The 15,697-nt window shown below is 44.9% G+C and overlaps 1 protein-coding gene across 1 annotated transcript; it reads right to left on the reverse strand.

The window, feature by feature from the left end:
* Positions 1–463: 463 nt before the first annotated feature.
* On the reverse strand, positions 464–13,302 carry LOC132585234 (caspase-10-like). Its single transcript, XM_060257040.1, has 6 exons — positions 13,238–13,302; positions 10,279–10,414; positions 8,414–8,748; positions 6,512–6,611; positions 582–717; positions 464–471 (listed from the first exon to the last, which is right to left on the reverse strand). Exons 1-6 carry the CDS (start codon positions 13,300–13,302, stop codon positions 464–466), a joined length of 780 nt encoding a protein of 259 aa, XP_060113023.1.
* Between the last annotated feature and the right edge of the window lie 2,395 nt (positions 13,303–15,697).

A 15,697-nucleotide genomic window follows, 5' to 3' on the forward strand; every position in this document is an offset into this window, starting at 1 on the left:
CTTACTTCGCAGCCCAACTCTCACCCCACCCCGCCCCCGGGATTAGACATTCACAGAGAATAGTCTATCACTGGCTACTAGGCATAGTGACTAAAGGGAACCTCCAAGTTCTGAGGTGGTCAGCCTCTTGGTACCAGTGCTGGAAGCAACATCAGGGGGTATTCAGGGGTGGAATTCTAGCAGGAGCTCCTTTGCATATTAGCCCACACCTCCCTAATGTAGCCAATCCTCCTGGAGCTTACAGTAGACCCTGCACTAAGAGTCCTGTAAGCTCTTGGAAGATTGGCTACATCAGGGGAGCATGGCCTAATATGCAAAGGAGTTCCTGCTACCAAAAAAAAAGCCCTGGGTGTGATGATAAAACAGAGGACAGGAGAATGGTGCTAGCCCTTTACGTGCCCAGTGGCTATAAATGAAGTAACAAAGTTCAGGATTTCTAATTTTTTTGCAGGGTAGCCAAATGTCAGAGAACTGTAGACAACAAAGATACACAGATACACTTCTGTTTACACTATGCAACTACAGAAATGTTTGTTTCCCTGGGCTTGATGGCACATGGGTCTTCTCAAAGTTACACATACCTCTTTTCAGTTTGTACGTTATGATTTTCTTCTGTAAGTCTGGCGATACTTTCTTGCACACATCTTCCAACAAGGTTAGGTTGTTCTCAGATAAGAGGTCTTTCTTCTCTAAGGCAGTCAGTAGTTCTATACCAGACTAGGAGAGAAATAAAATGGAATATTTAGACTTTTATTTATACCTTTTCAACCAATCTTTCCACATTGTCCATCATGCTCTCCCATATGCTTTTTCATAAAAAAAAAAAAAAGTGATGAAATTCCTCTTAAAACCAACGCACAATCCTCAGTCCTCGATTTAATCTCTGTGATTCTCCAATTCCAGGCTTTTCTCATGTGATGCTAAATTTAAAGTGCTGAAAATCTCAGGTGTTCAATCATCACCCTTGATTTCTATGGAGATTCAGAGATGCTGTATGAATGCATCCAGGGGAAGGGTCCAAGAGTTCAGAGGGCTGATTTAACAGCAGTATAGAAACCACTATGACCTTTTCATAGGAGAACCAGTTTGGTGTAGTGGTTAAGTGTGCAGACTCTTATCTGGGAGAACCGGGTTTGATTCCCCACTCCTCCACTTACACCTGCTAGCATGGCCTTGGGTCAGCCATAGCCCTGGCAGAGGTTGTCCTTGAAAGGGCAGCTGCTGTGAGAGCCCTCTCCAGCCCCACCCACCTCACAGGGTGTCTGTTGTGGGGGAGGAAGGTAAAGGAGATTGTGAGCCGCTCTGAACCTCTTCAGAGTGGAGGGCGGGATATAAATCCAATATCTTCTTCTTCTTTTCCCTTTTGGTACAGCAACCATTTTTGTGCGTGCCACAAGTCATAAATGAAGAGCCAGGATGCACATTCCTTATGACACAGGTCCAATACCTTTAAGTTTTATTCAGGCTGTGAGCTTTCGTGTGCATGCACACTTTGTCAAACAGTATGGAATCAGACTTGCCTGTCCATACATACATGCACACACTCGGGGGGGGGGCACAGTGGGAGGGCTTCTAGTGTCCTGACCCCACTGATGGACCTCCTGATAGCTCCTGTTGGGGTTTTTTGGCCACTGTGTGACACAAAGTGTTGGACTGGATGGGCCATTGGCTTAATCCAACATGGCTTCTCTTACGTTTTTACGTCTGAGGCAATGATGCTCTGTATTCTTAGTGCTTGGGGGGCAACGGTGGGACCACTGTGTGATACAGTGTTGGACTGGATGGGCCACTGGCCTGATTCAACATGGCTTCTCTTATGTTCTTCTGTCTGGGGCAGTGATGTTCTGTCTTCTTGGTGCTTGGGGGACAACAGTAGGAAGGCTTCTGGAGTTCTGGCCCCATTGATGGACCTTCTGATGGCCCCTGGGTTTTGGCCATTGTGTGACACAGAGTGTTGGACTGGATGGGCCATTGGCCTGATCCAACATGGCTTCTCTTATGTTCTTGTGTTCACACATACACACACACACACACAACACATATGGCAGAGGTTGAACAGCAAATCAGCATACAAACATAACATATAATGAAATGTTTCAACAGATGCAAACAGAGTTCCTAAGGTCTTTGTAATTTAGATTCAATTCCAGGAGAAAACAGGCAAATGTTTCAGTGTCTCAGAGTGTTCAGAGTGATATCACCCTGATGTTATGTCCCCTCTCGAGTGTGGAGGTAACAGACAGCATCTTTTTCTTAACTCTGGTGTTGGTGTTATCGCCTCTGTTGCCAGACCACAGGAGTGCATTCCAAAATCTATTATGATTCATTACATTACAATTACAATCTAGCATTCTGCTATTTCAAATAAGAAATACACTAAAATAAAGAGGATGGGCTATGCATTCTTAGATGCTATTGGACCCTAACTTTGTCATATTGCTTCAGACCAGGGGTGGCCAAGCTGTGGCTCGGGAGCCATATGTGGCTCTTTCACACATATTTTGTGGCTCTTAAAACCCTCACTGTCCTTTTGGCTGACTTGGAGAATGAAGCTTCAGTTAAAGTTGCTTTCTTTCTGTCACCTCTCCCTCTGTCCTGGCTCTCCTCTTCCTTCCTCCCTCCCATCCTTCCTGCCACTCTCAGACATCCGAAGTTTATTCTATGTGGCTCTAACGTTAAGCAACTTCGGCCACCTGGGTTTCAGACCAACATGGTTACCCACTTGGATCAATCCTGTAACACGTAACCATTGTGGGATGCCCTTATCACTTTTCTGTGGCCTGTCCACCACCTTATGAACTGCCAACGTAGTGACCAACCAAATCACCCTGGCACCACTTCACTAGCGCAGATGCCAACTCAGTCGTTCAGCTGTATGTATCTGGAATATCTGTCTCTGACGGAGTTCTCTCTCATGTTGGGGTATGCCAAATTCAGTAGTTACTTTCTTAACAAAGAAAACTGAAACTATGCCTTAAAAACCCTGTTCCTTCTCTTCTTATCCTACTGTTCCTCTGACTCAAAGTTCTTAAAATCCAACCCTTTTACAGGCAGGGCTATTTTTGTAGCAGCAACTCCTTTGCAAATTAGGCTGCACACCCGATGTAGCCAATCCTCCTGGAGCTTACAGTAGGCCCCTTTAAGAAGAGCCCTGTAAGCTCTCGGAGGATTGGCTACATCAGGGGTGTGTGGCCTAAAACACAAAGGAGTTCCTGCTACTAAAAAAGTCCTGCTTACAGGCAATCTTCACAGATAAATATTTAACAATTGTTAAGGTGGTTTTCCAGTCTCTGGACTTTTTTTTAGATGATAAATTCACATGGAGAATGAGGAGACAAATACCTTTCTCTCAGGTTAAGACCTAATTTCGTAGGGCCTGCAAGACGGAGCTGTTCCGCTGGGCCTATGGTTGAGGCAACGGGCGTCCTATTATTCCATCATTTGGCCTCCCTTGTGGTGACATCATGCTTATTACAGTGCTATCCTATTGTTATTATCATCGTATAAGGGGGGCTTACAACTGGTTACTGATATGCTGCGCTCTGTCTGCTGGCGGTGCATTTTATTTGTTTTTACTGTTAATTTTAAATTGGTATTTAAACTTTGGCATGTAGGTTTTTATTGTTATTTTTATATGTTGTGATCTGCCTTGAGCCCACTTATGGGAAAAGGCGGAATATAAGTCTACTAAATAAAATAAATAAATAATTACACACTCCGATAAAATATGCGGAAAGGCTGAGGGACTTGGAAACGTTCAGTCTGGAAAAGAAGAAGAGCGGGGACACAATTGCTCTCTTGATGAGCCCTGTAAACTCTCGGAGGATTGGTTGCATCAGGGCTAATACGCAAAAGAGTTCCTGCTACAAAAAAGTCCTGCTTTACAGGCAATCACCACAGCTATTTAACAATTGTTAAGATGGTTTTCCGGTCTTCATCTACAAGGAAACACTGGACAATTTATTTTTATGATAAATTCACATGGACAAAGGGGGGAGGGGACAAATACCTTTATCTCAGATAAGACCTAATTAAAGAGGGAAAGGTAGTCCCCTGTGCAAGCACCAGTCGTTTTCAACTCAGGTGACGTTGCTTTCATGGCGGACTTTTTACAGGGTGGTTTGCCATTGCCTTCCCCAGTCATCTACACTTTCCCCCCAGCAAGCTGGTTACTCATTTTACCCACCTCGAAAGGATGGAAGGCTGAGTCAACCTCGAGCTGGCTACCTGAACCCAGCTTCCACCGGGGATTGAACTCAGGTCGTGAGCAGAGGGCTCCTGCTGCAGTACTGCAGCTTTACCACTCTGCACCACAGGGCTCTTAAGACCTAATTATACACCCCAATAAAATATGAGGAAAGGCTGAGGGACTTGGGAATGTTCAGTCTGGAGAAGAGGAGGTTGAGGGAGGACATGATTGCTCTCTTGACGCAGTTGAAGGGCTGTTTCTTAGAGGAGGGCAAGGAGCTGTTCCCACTGGCAGCAGGGAAGAGGACATCGATAATGCGTTTAAGGGCAGGCCTGCTGGATATTAGGAAAAACTTTTTTACACTAAGAGGTGTTCAACAGTGGAATTAGCTACCTAGGGAAGTGGTGAGCTCTCCCTCGCTGGGGAGAAGTGACATCATGTTGAGGACGTTGTACAGCGTTGCTCTGGTTTTTGGGAAAACTCTATGCTATAATAATAATAATCATCATCATCCCTTTTATTGGCATACTCAGGCATAATACAAAATGAGGGTAGACAACATATACAGTCTGAGATTAAGAACAATAAACTAATAAAATTTATAGTGAAACGCCCCGCATAGATTTTAATGGACTTTTCCAGAAATTTACTAACAGCCCTTATGATTTCTATTTCATTACCTTTCAGTAGCCAATCCCATTCACTAGGTTACAGGAAAGGAGAGAAAGATTTCCAAACAGTTCCCTCCGGGGATTAGAATACAGCTGACTATCCAGCAATATACGTTGGATGGAATCTGGTCAATTCGCCCCACAAGGATAGACTCTATGCTTTAAGCCCAATTTATCCATAAAGTTCGTCCCAAAACCAGAGTGTCCCCAATGTGATTATGTCACTTCCGGGAGACATCACTGCATTGGGGATGTCACACAATGTCCCCGCCTACCCTTGAAAGGTCCCCCAAATCTCCCCACTGGACAGGGAAGGGGATCTGGTAACCTTAACCTGAGGGCACCTTTGAAATTCTGACAATGCGGTGGGTGCAATCATAAAACGGCTGCCAAATATAGCTACTGTGAGAGGTGAACCCAACCACACAAAAGGGAAATCAATAAAGGCCATGCGTAGGACACCACCATAACATTTAACATCTGAATATTACATAGTTATGTCTCACATGTACTCCCTGAACTTTGACCCTGCTGCTTAAAACAAAAAATCTTTAGAACGTCATATATAAACGTCTGTCTAGTGAGGAGCTGCTACATGCACCTCCTACAGTGTTCGCTCAAAGCTGTGTGAGTGAGCTAGCTCACAGTTTTTTAGCCTCCAGCTCACACATTTTTGTCTTAGCTCAGGAAGGATGGCCCCAGAGTAAACTAGTTTATGCAGTAGCCAAATCGCTTGCTCACAACTTTAATGCCAGTATGGCGGAACCTGCCTGATTCAGCCTTCAACTCCCTTTTGGGTTGCCAACTCCTGGAGGGAGCTAATCTTCTTCCTGCCACTTGGGCACGCTGCCACCACCTACTCAATTTAGAGGTTCCTGACTGAGAGGAACAGGACTCCCAATCCCCTTTGCCAGTTCTGAGGTCTGGCCTCAAGGTTTCTGCCAACCCAGCACCTGGTTACCACAGAGACCAAAGTCCTTCTTTGGGAGACTTCTGGAAGATTGGCACCCTTGCCAACTGTATGCCTTCCCCCTTCCATGGGCTCCCCTCTTGCAGTAGTGTGGTCTAAGGTGGTTTGGGGAAACTATGTGGCACAGAGGGACTCAAGATTATAACAAACAATATATTTATTTAAAGCATTACAGGCATTACAAAAAGCGGACAGAAGAAACAAATCATAGTAGGAAAAAATGCTCCTCCTCTCCCTATTCTAATATTTGCCCTGTCCATATCTTCCAGAACAGACAAACTCACCAACTCAACTGAACTGACTGAACTCAAACTGCCGGCTTCCCACCAAAAAGCTCTAATATAAATTGCAATTCTCGCCCAGCAACTGGTTTTCCCTGTCTCTCTAGGAGGCCTTCTCAGAATTGCTGCTTCCAGACAGGAGGAGAGGTTTTGCTCTGTAGCTCCTGTGCAACTGAGCAAGCCTTGCAAAGCAAGCTGTTACAGAAGGAAGCAAGAGAGAGGGAGAAGGAAGTAGATGACAGCCAGTTGCTCGGGGGGGCCTCACTCAGCCCCCGGGCCAAATGTTTGACACCCCTGACTTATAGTGTAATAAAAATGTGTTAGGCTAAAGTGTCACAGGACTCCTTTTATTCTCATTACAGAGGAGTCTTTTTTTTTTTAGCCATTGTGCCTTACTTACCATATGGGATTGTCTCTTTGGGAGATGATCTTTCAGAAGGAACACAGCAGATGTGAGACCATCCTCCGTGAAGTCTTCTGACAATTCATACAGCATCTGTCTGTGTGCGACAAGTCTCAAAAGGTGAGCTGGCTATTATATAATATACATGTTGCCATATCTTACTTCTTTTGATGTGCTTTCTTTATAGCCGGCCTTTCTTGCTTAGACCGGAGGTAGATTACACAGTGTAAGAAAAGGCAATCAAACCTTTTGAGACTTCCAGCTGAGGGAAATGAATTTGGTGTTTGAGCTGAAGTGAAACAAGATGTATAAGGGTTAACTTTAGCCAACAGAGAAACAGGAGTGAAATTTAGAGATGCTGCATATTTTAGCGAAGTCTCTGTGTTACAGGGTTTTGATAAATCTTAAGGGCATCTTGGCAGCGAGAAATGAAAGTGTGACAAAGGTTATGGGATGGGGTATACAGGTGGACACTGGGCATGCTTAATAGCTTCATGAATATTCACTAACACGCCCCGCATAGGTAATTGCTTCAATTACATAGTCATACGATGTATGTTAGAGGGTGGGGGTCATATCAAGGAGCTAATGTGTAATGCTGTGAAGAACGTGGTCTGAAAGAATCGTAAACCTTGTTCTCATATCAACTGGGAGGACAAGGGAGAGACTTGTGGCCGGAGTAGTATAAATATATATATTTTTAATTCTGTACTTTGAGCTTGCCTGATGTATTGCTCCTACTGATATCAGTAAAAACATTAGAATGGATCTACCTGGCTGACTTTGTTTTTCTTTTGGAGGTTCAAGGGGAACACATTTATCACACAATGAACGATGTGAAAAGATGAAAAATCACAAAAATTAGTAGCATGTACAAAAGTAAAAGCAAGGTGAAAAGGAAAGGAATTACAGAAGTCAAGAGTATTTATTTATTTACTTTCCATTTATATCCCACCCATTCCAAATGGACTCAGGGCGGCTAACAATCATATAAAAACCAACATCTCGATTTCAAATATAAAACAATAGGACAATCAGTTATAATTTAAAACAATTTAAAACAAAGTATTGGTGCTTTACAGAGTATACAATTTATCTGTTGGTGGTCCTTCTGGTGGAGTTGCCCAGTAACATATAAACGGCAGCCTTCTCCCCTAGTTGTTATAGGCCTGTTTAAAAAGTTCAGTTTTACAGCTCTGCGGAATTGGGAGAAATCCCGCAGAGCTCTTATGGCCTCAGGGAGCGCATTCCACAGCATTGGTGCTGCCAATGAGAAGGCCCTGGCCCGTGTAAAGCCCGGTCTCGCCTCCCTTGGTCCAGGGATGGACAATAGATTTTTAGTTCCTGAATCCAGTGCTCTCTGGGGAACATATGGGGAAAGGCGGTCCCTTAGATAGACAGGTCCTCGGCCATATAGTAAAGCAATAAGAGTAAGATAATACATACTAGAATCAGTAGTACAGACTCACTACAGTCATGCTCACTAATAAAAAATTCCAAGTCATTTCCAACTCATATCAACCCTATGAATTACCACAACATTGTAACATTCACAGCCATGCTCAAGTCTTTATTGAGTCAATCCATCTCATGTTGAATCTTTTCCTACTGCTTTCAGCTTTTCCTAGCAGTATTGTTCTACTCCGGACTTTTTTTGTAGGAAAAGCCCGGCAGAAACTCATTTGCATGTTAGGCCACACCCCCTTACATCACCATTGTTTCACACAGGGCTTTTTTGTAGAAAAATCCCAGCAGGCACTTATTTGCATATTAGGCCGCACCTCCTGGTGCCAAGCCAGCTGGAACTGCGTCCCTGCTCAAACAAAGCCCTGACTACATCTATCAGTACCAGTCAAAACACTTTCAAGCAGAACTAATATTCAGATCTAAAAGACTTACCGGAATTCAGACACCTGCCCTTTTAGATGTAGATTTACTTGAACCATCTCTTTGTTATAGCCAATTTGGGGCAGCAGACAAATCTGGTGAATCCTATAGAGAAGCTCCGCTATGACAAAGGTGTCCTCCTGATTTACTACGTCGTTACTTATGAGGAACTCGAAGACCTCACGGGCTGATGTCATCACCTCCAGCTTGCCAAAGGGGATCAAGTCCTTGCAGAGAAATTTGAGGTCCTCTACATCACCCTTTCCCAAGCCTCCGGCAATGTTCAGAAGCTTCTGGCGAAACTGTAAGCTGTCACCCTCGTACATAATGGCACGGACCTTAGACCGCTAAAAGAAAATAAAAATATAGTTTAAGAATAAAATAACAAAGTGGTGGTAAAAGAAAGCGTGTCCACGCTACTGGGAATGGCTCCCCCTCCAATCTCAGGAGCTTCAAACATCAGCCCAGTAGAAATGTAATCAATGAATGTTGCCAATCCCAATCTGAATTCAGCAGAACGTCTTCCAGGAGTCAGACAGGTTACTGTAGAAAAGAAGCAATCAAATCCATTTGGGACCACTTTGTTCCTTTCCCTTTTACAGAAATTGCACTTTACAAGTATTCAGTACCAGATGCTTTCCCCAGGATACATCCTAGAACAGGGGTGGCCAAACTGTGGCTCTTGCAGCCCCCACCAGCTGGCTTGGAGCAGGCATTTGTCTCCTGAAGTCATTTCGCCAAGCCAGCCGGCAGCTTGGACAATGCATTTCACGTTAAAGTTGCTTTCTTTCCATCCATCCCTCCCCCATCTATTTGCCTTCCTTCCTGCCTTGTGGCTCTCAAACATATGACGTTCATCTCTCACGGCTCTCAAACATCTGATGTTTATTCTATGTGGCTCTTGCATTTAGCAAGTTTGGCAAGTTTGGCCACCCCTGTCCCAGAACATTCTAGAACAGCTGATGCAGGGTACATCTCACGACAGTGGTGTCCCCAGTTTGGTTCCATTTCCAGAGGTCTTAACCAACTAATACATTTAGTTATGATGACTGACAATTTGCTGCTTTGAAGGGTAAGCTGAAAAGCAAGTTTACCAGTAACTAAGTATGTCAGTTTGCACATCATGTGAACACACTTGAAAGTGTCTTACATCGAATAAGACCATCGGTTGGTTAAGATAGGTATTGCCTACTCAGGCTGACAACAACTCTCCAGGGGTGTCGTGGAAAACTTTTACATCACCTACTGGCTGGTCCTTTTAACTGGAGGTGCCAGGGATTGAACCTGGGACCTTCTGCAGGCAAAGCAGAGCTTCTTCCACCCAACTGCAAAAGAAGGAACCCATCCTCCATTATTTCCAAAAAAGGGAAGGCATTTAAAAGATGTGCAGTCCCTTTAAATGTGATAGCCAGAACTCCCTTTGGAGTTCAATTATGCTTGTCACAACCTTGCTCCTGGCTCCACCCCCAAAGTCTCCTGGCTCCACCCCCAAAGTCTCCTGCCTCTATCCCTAAAGTCCCCAGATAGTTCCTGAATCAGACCTAGCAACCTTAACAGTGACTGGCCCAAGGTCATCCAGCAAACCTCATGGCACAAGGGGGTATTTGAACCTGGGTGTCTCTGATCCTAGTCCAACTGCAACACCGCACTGGGGCTTCTGTCTACCATGCAGGCCACTCTCGCCTGACTGAAACAGTGGAGGCCAGACCCAACTCGGGGTTTGCCTTCCTTTCCTCACCACGTGGAAGATTCAATCAAGTGGCTTAAACCCTCCTGTGAAATTCACCTCAGCTTCCGAAGGTTTCTCCATCTAATTCTTGAGAGGGTCCCCATTGTTGTAAAAAGTCACAAAGAAGTGCACTGTGAGAAAGCCATACGCAGTTGCCGTAAGTTTGCTGTGACTTGACAACACTTTCCACCACCACGACAGCAGAAATGGAATCTGACGCAGCATCCCTTGCTAGGAATTTCTCAAAGCTACACCCTGCTTCATGTTGGAACTGGCTCTTCTGTCTAACCCAGGGGTGCAGCCCAAGGGCCAAATCAGGCTCCTGAAGGGCTCCTATCAGGCCCCCAAGCAACTGGTTATCATCTGCTTCCTTCTACATCACAGCTTGCTTTGCAAGGCTTGATCAATTGCGCAGGTGCTACAAAACAAAGCCTCTGTTTTCTCCGTTGGCTGAGGCTCCTCCCTTGGAGAGGAAGGGGGGGAGATAGAGCTTGTTTTTCCAGGCTCTCTCAATCACACATCAGAGCTATGAGCCAAGCCTCTCTTCCTTCCCCCTCCTGGTCCCCTGGGGAAGGAAGGAAGGAAGGAGCCAGAGCTTCCTTTGCCCAGTTCCCTGGATCCCATGGGAGAGAGCACCTTTAAGACCAAAAAGTGCTAATGTTTTAAGCATGTGTTAAGGGTTTTTTTTTAAATTGTGTTCATCTGTGTCCTTTATAAAGTTTATATCTCTGCTACCTAATCTTAAATAGGTATACACATGGCCTGGCCTGACATAGCCCAGCCCAACAAGGTCTCATTTATATCATATCCAACCCTCATGAGTTCGACACCCCTGGTCTAGTCGGCCGGCCTAATTCCAAAGTTTGCCATCTCTTTCTGGGCCCCTCCCACTTGCACCACTAACAGTCACCGGCATTAAGAAACTGGCAAGGTAAGGTTTCTCACCTCACGTTCTCTTCTTGGCAGGAAAAGCTCTCCTGTTAAAAACTTGAGTCAGACTCCAGCAGAAATGATCAGGCCAGAGGGGAAAACCCAGTCCCTATTTGCCTACCCAAACTTTCACTCCCAGTTCATAGGCCCTGCAGGAGTTCTGCCTATGACAAAGATAGGAAATGCTGTACTGTAACTTTTTAGTGGGTCGTTGTACGGAATAGTTAATTCCCTCCCTTTTTCATGTTCAGGAAGGGCTAATAGTTAGAGCTTGCTTTCTTATAGAACTAGGGTTGCCAAGTTCTCTTCGTACCAAAGTGGGAGACTTTTGCACACGCGCTTTGCGGTATTGTACCATAGATCTTTCCCTCCCAAATGGCTAGAGTGTCTGGGAAAACCATAGAGTTTCCCCGTAAATGCCTAGAGCGGCTGCTGCGCACCATTGCCAGTGTGATGACATCACTTCTGGGTTACATCATCACGCCACCCCAATGTGGGCCAGCAGGTTGGGAACTTTCTGGGCGGGGAAACCCCCACCCAAACTGGGGACTTGGCAGCCCTATATAGAACAGTCGTGGTAACACCTGTGGGCCCTTTAGGAATGACTTATCAGCTCCATTCTGAGGAGAAGTGAAGAGTTAGATTCAGGTGGGAGATTCTGAATTCAAAAAAATGTCGAGAGCTAATTAGAAGAGTCCTCTGATTGGTTGTCATTTTGGGAGGGTGATTCCTTTAGCCCATATAACTTGTAAGAAGTTGTTAGCTGACAGGACCACCACTTTTCATGTGGCTCTTTGCCTGATGAAATGTCAGGACGGCAAATGGGTGGAGATGGTAGTTAAGGAACAATATTTTGTCTAGCTCTAAGAGTTATGCACTACCAGGCTAAAGAGGACAGCTTTAAAGTATTACTTAGTCTGTAGGAGTTTGAGGTTTTTTGTGCAAATAGCCTGGTAGGGTTGCCAATTCCCAGCTGGGGACAGGAAATCCCTTGGTTTGGAAGCCCTTCTCCTGCTTCAGGGTTAGCAGAAAGCCGGGGGTGGGGTTGAATGTCTGCTGGGCACTCCATTATACCCTAAAGAGACTGGTCCCCATAGGGTATAATGGAGAATCAATCTGTGAGTATCTAGGGGGGCTGTTTTTTTTGAGGTAGAGACACCAAATTTTCAGCATAGCATCTGGTGTTTCTCCTCAAAAAAAGAAACAACCCCCCCCCCCGGTTCAAAAAGATTGAACCAGAAAGCCCAATTCTATGAGCCCCCAGAGAAGGTATCCCTATCTTCCATTATTTCCAATGGAGGGAAGGCATTTATAGGCATGTGATAGCAAGAACTCCCTTTGGCATTCAGTTGTGCTTGTCACACCCTTGCTCCACCCCAAAGTCCCCACATATTTCTTGAATTAGACCTGACAACTCTAAACCTGATTGAATTTTGTTTTTGTTTTAAAAATATTAGTTGTATTTTTACAGCTTGCATTGTCAGCGTCTAGCAGCTGCACAGTATCTGTGAGATGAATTGGCCTCAGAAAGGCAGGTTTGTGTAAATTTTAGGGAGCTCTCACACCTGTGGTTCACGATTAAGAGATCTCCCTGTGAGACTGGACTCTCCTGGACCAATCCTTACAGTCGTCAAAGTGTTCTGGTGGGAAAATGCAGCATCTGAGGCCTTGGGGCAGTTTGTAGCGTTTGTAGCATTATCTAGCGTTCTCTTCATCAGGCATTGTTTCCCCATTTTGTCTTCACTTCCAAGCCTACCCTACTTCCCGCACACATCTGGGCTCCCAGCTAGCAAGTTTCTCTCTCTGACACTCCCATGTCTACCACCCTGCCAACAACCTACAGCTTCTGTAGACCGTAGACCATGAGTAGATGATGATGATGATATTGGATTTATATCCCGCCCTATGCTCTGAATCTCAGAGTCTCAGAGCAATCACAATCTCCTTTACCTTCCCCCCCACCACAGCAGACACCCTGTGAGTTGGGTGGGACTAACAGAGCTCTTACAGCAGCTGCCCTTTCAAGGACAACTCCTACGAAAGCTATGGCTGACCCAAGGCCATTCCAGCAGGTGCAAGTGGAGAAGTGAGGAATCAAACCCGGTTCTCCCAGATAAGAGTCCATGCACTTAACCACTACATCAAACTGGCTCTCTCCTCCTGCCTTCTCTCCACACCTTTTCTTCAGTTTTCTGTCTTCACTGCCTTTATTTTCCTCAGGCCTCTTGTCTACTTCATCCATGTCTTTCTGATGTCTTACTTCTCACTGCTAACTCTGGTTGTTCTTTCCCTTTGGCAACCCTGCCCCCAACATCCTTGTTCTGTAAATTCCTTGCCTCCTGAGACTTCTTCTCACTCAACTATCCACCTTGCCAGCACAACTTTCCCTCCTTAGAACCAGAGGGCTGCAACTGAGTCATCTCTCACTCCCATCAGACGATAACAGCTGTGAAAATTCCTTGCTACCTGTTTCCTTCTAGAATGTTCCCAGACATCCCTTGGCACCATAGTGCCTCAGTCAATAGGAGATGGATGATTCTCGGCTAACAAACAAATTCTTTATGGTATAAATAAGTGGTTCCCCAACCTTTGAGCTGGGCACCTTTTGTTATTCTGACACAGGGAATTGGGTGCAACCACCAAATGGCTTCTATGGGAAATGAAGCTACAAAATGGCCGTAACAGAAGGTGGAACCATGCACACCTGCCCATACAGAGAACACACAAGTGCAGAGGGGAAAGAGGGAAAAGGAGAGAAAGCATAAAACCAACACTGTGGAGGCGCCTGCCACCAAAATGATATTTATTTGGCCCCACCCACTTTCTCCAAAAACTTAGTGGGCACCAGAAAAAGTGTCAGCAGGTATCACAGGAACCCCTATTATAGGTTCTTTTGTCTTTTAGTCCTCCACAATAACTGAGGTGGGGGGGGATACAACCAAGTGGCAGAGTTTATAAATCAAATAAAGAAAAGAAAAGTTTAAAGAAGCAAATGACTGTTTCTTGCTTCTGTCACATATACCTTGTGCATAACTCCACTTAACAGAAGGAGGAAAAACATTTTTAAAATGTAACTTTTTACCTTTTAAAGGAAGGAGCGCTAAGAAAACCAGGCATGGATTTAGGTGCAGAGCTCCCACAATAACTACGTTTGACAGGGCGTTGGAGTCAGTTCTTGAGCGCACCACGAGCAAAGTATAAAAGAGGTTTGCCCATCGAGGCTTTGTGGATAACCAATCTTAGGATGTGTTGACGGCGCTCTCAAACCCTCATTGCAGAACCATCTGCTCTAATGCAAAGGGTGGAGATGAAGAATTTCTAAGGATCCCTGCCAGGGCCTCATCAGACACAAGATAAGCAGACGTTCAGTCAGTGAATTTCTACCTCTGAATCAGCTGCCAGGCAAGGTTTTGCCTGCCAATGTTTTTTTTAAGTCACATAAGAGATGGGGGAGGGGGGGGGAGAAGGCCTGACTCACAGACCTGGATGACTCTGGCAAGGTTTGATTCAGATATAACTGTGCACTTATGGTGTTCTAGATGTCTAGATATGCCCTCAACACAGCTTTGGGATAGAACATGTGTCACAGTATTTCTAGAGACTCTCGCCTCCATTTCATCAAAATATACATAGGCTAACTTTCAATACACTGACTAATTTTTTAGTCAAGACCAGTGACTCTTCATGTATGTTTTTGGCTTTATCTGTGACACTGCCCTTCTTCACTGAAACTTCATTGCGTCTCTGCTATGAAGATTTTTCTTTTCCTTCTAAACTTTTAAAATAATTGCCAGGATTAAATCTGTTATTAGATACAATGACAAAGGGCAATAACAGTTTTTTCTGGACTTGAGGGGTGTCAAACATGCAGCCCGGGGCCCAAATCAGGCCCCCAGAGAGCTCCTATCAGGTCCCCGAGCAACTGGCTGTCATCTGGTTCCTTCTCCCTCTCTCTTACTTCCTCCTGCATAACAGCTTGCTTTGCAAGGCTTGCTCAGTTGCACAGGAGTTACAGAGTAAAACTGCTATTTTCCCCATTGGCTGAGACTCCTTCCTTGGGGAGAAAGGGGGAGAGGGAGAGCTTGCATTGCCAGACTCTCTCAATCACACAGCAGAGCTATGGAGCCAAGCCTCTCTTCCTTATATTGGCTGAGGCTCCTCCCCCTCCTGATCCCCTGGGGAAGGAAGGAAAGAGCCAGAGATTCCTTTGCCCAGTTCCCTGGATTGCACGGGAGAGATACAAAAAAAGCAACTTTAAGACCAACGAGTGCTAATGTTTTAAGCATGTTTTAAGGGTTTTTAATAAAACCTTTAATTGTGTTTGTCTGTGTCCTTTATAAAGTTTATCTCTCTGCTACATAATCTTAAATAAATACACACATGGCCTGGCCCGACATGGCCCAGCCCAACAAGGTCTCATTTATATCAGATCTGGCCCTCATAACAAATGGGTTTGACACCCCTGCCTTAGATGAAGATTTTGAGGAAAGATGAGGAGATCTTGATGTATTCATATACAAAAAGGAATAAGATTAACTCTGCATATATCATTGGCAGAAATATTATAAGGTTATGGTCTAACTGTATTTGGCATCCTGGAAGATAAATGTTTGTACATACTAATATTAACACTCGTA

The sequence above is a fragment of the Heteronotia binoei genome, chromosome 16, assembly GCF_032191835.1.
Source record: "Heteronotia binoei isolate CCM8104 ecotype False Entrance Well chromosome 16, APGP_CSIRO_Hbin_v1, whole genome shotgun sequence".
In the NCBI taxonomy this organism is placed as follows: Eukaryota; Metazoa; Chordata; class Lepidosauria; order Squamata; family Gekkonidae; genus Heteronotia; species Heteronotia binoei.

What these genes read in the sequence shown, in the direction of transcription:
- LOC132585234 (XM_060257040.1), bottom strand. Translation starts at nt 13,302, where the DNA reads ATGGATGAAGTAGACAAGAGGCCTGAGGAAAATAAAGGCAGTGAAGAC. An exon ending in AGCAAACTTACGGCAACTGC is followed by an intron (nt 8,749 to 10,278) that starts GTATGGCTTTCT and finishes ATTTTCTTTTAG; the next exon opens with CGGTCTAAGGTCCGTGCCAT. An exon ending in GGGCAGGTGTCTGAATTCCG is followed by an intron (nt 6,612 to 8,413) that starts GTAAGTCTTTTA and finishes TGTCGCACACAG; the next exon opens with ACAGATGCTGTATGAATTGT.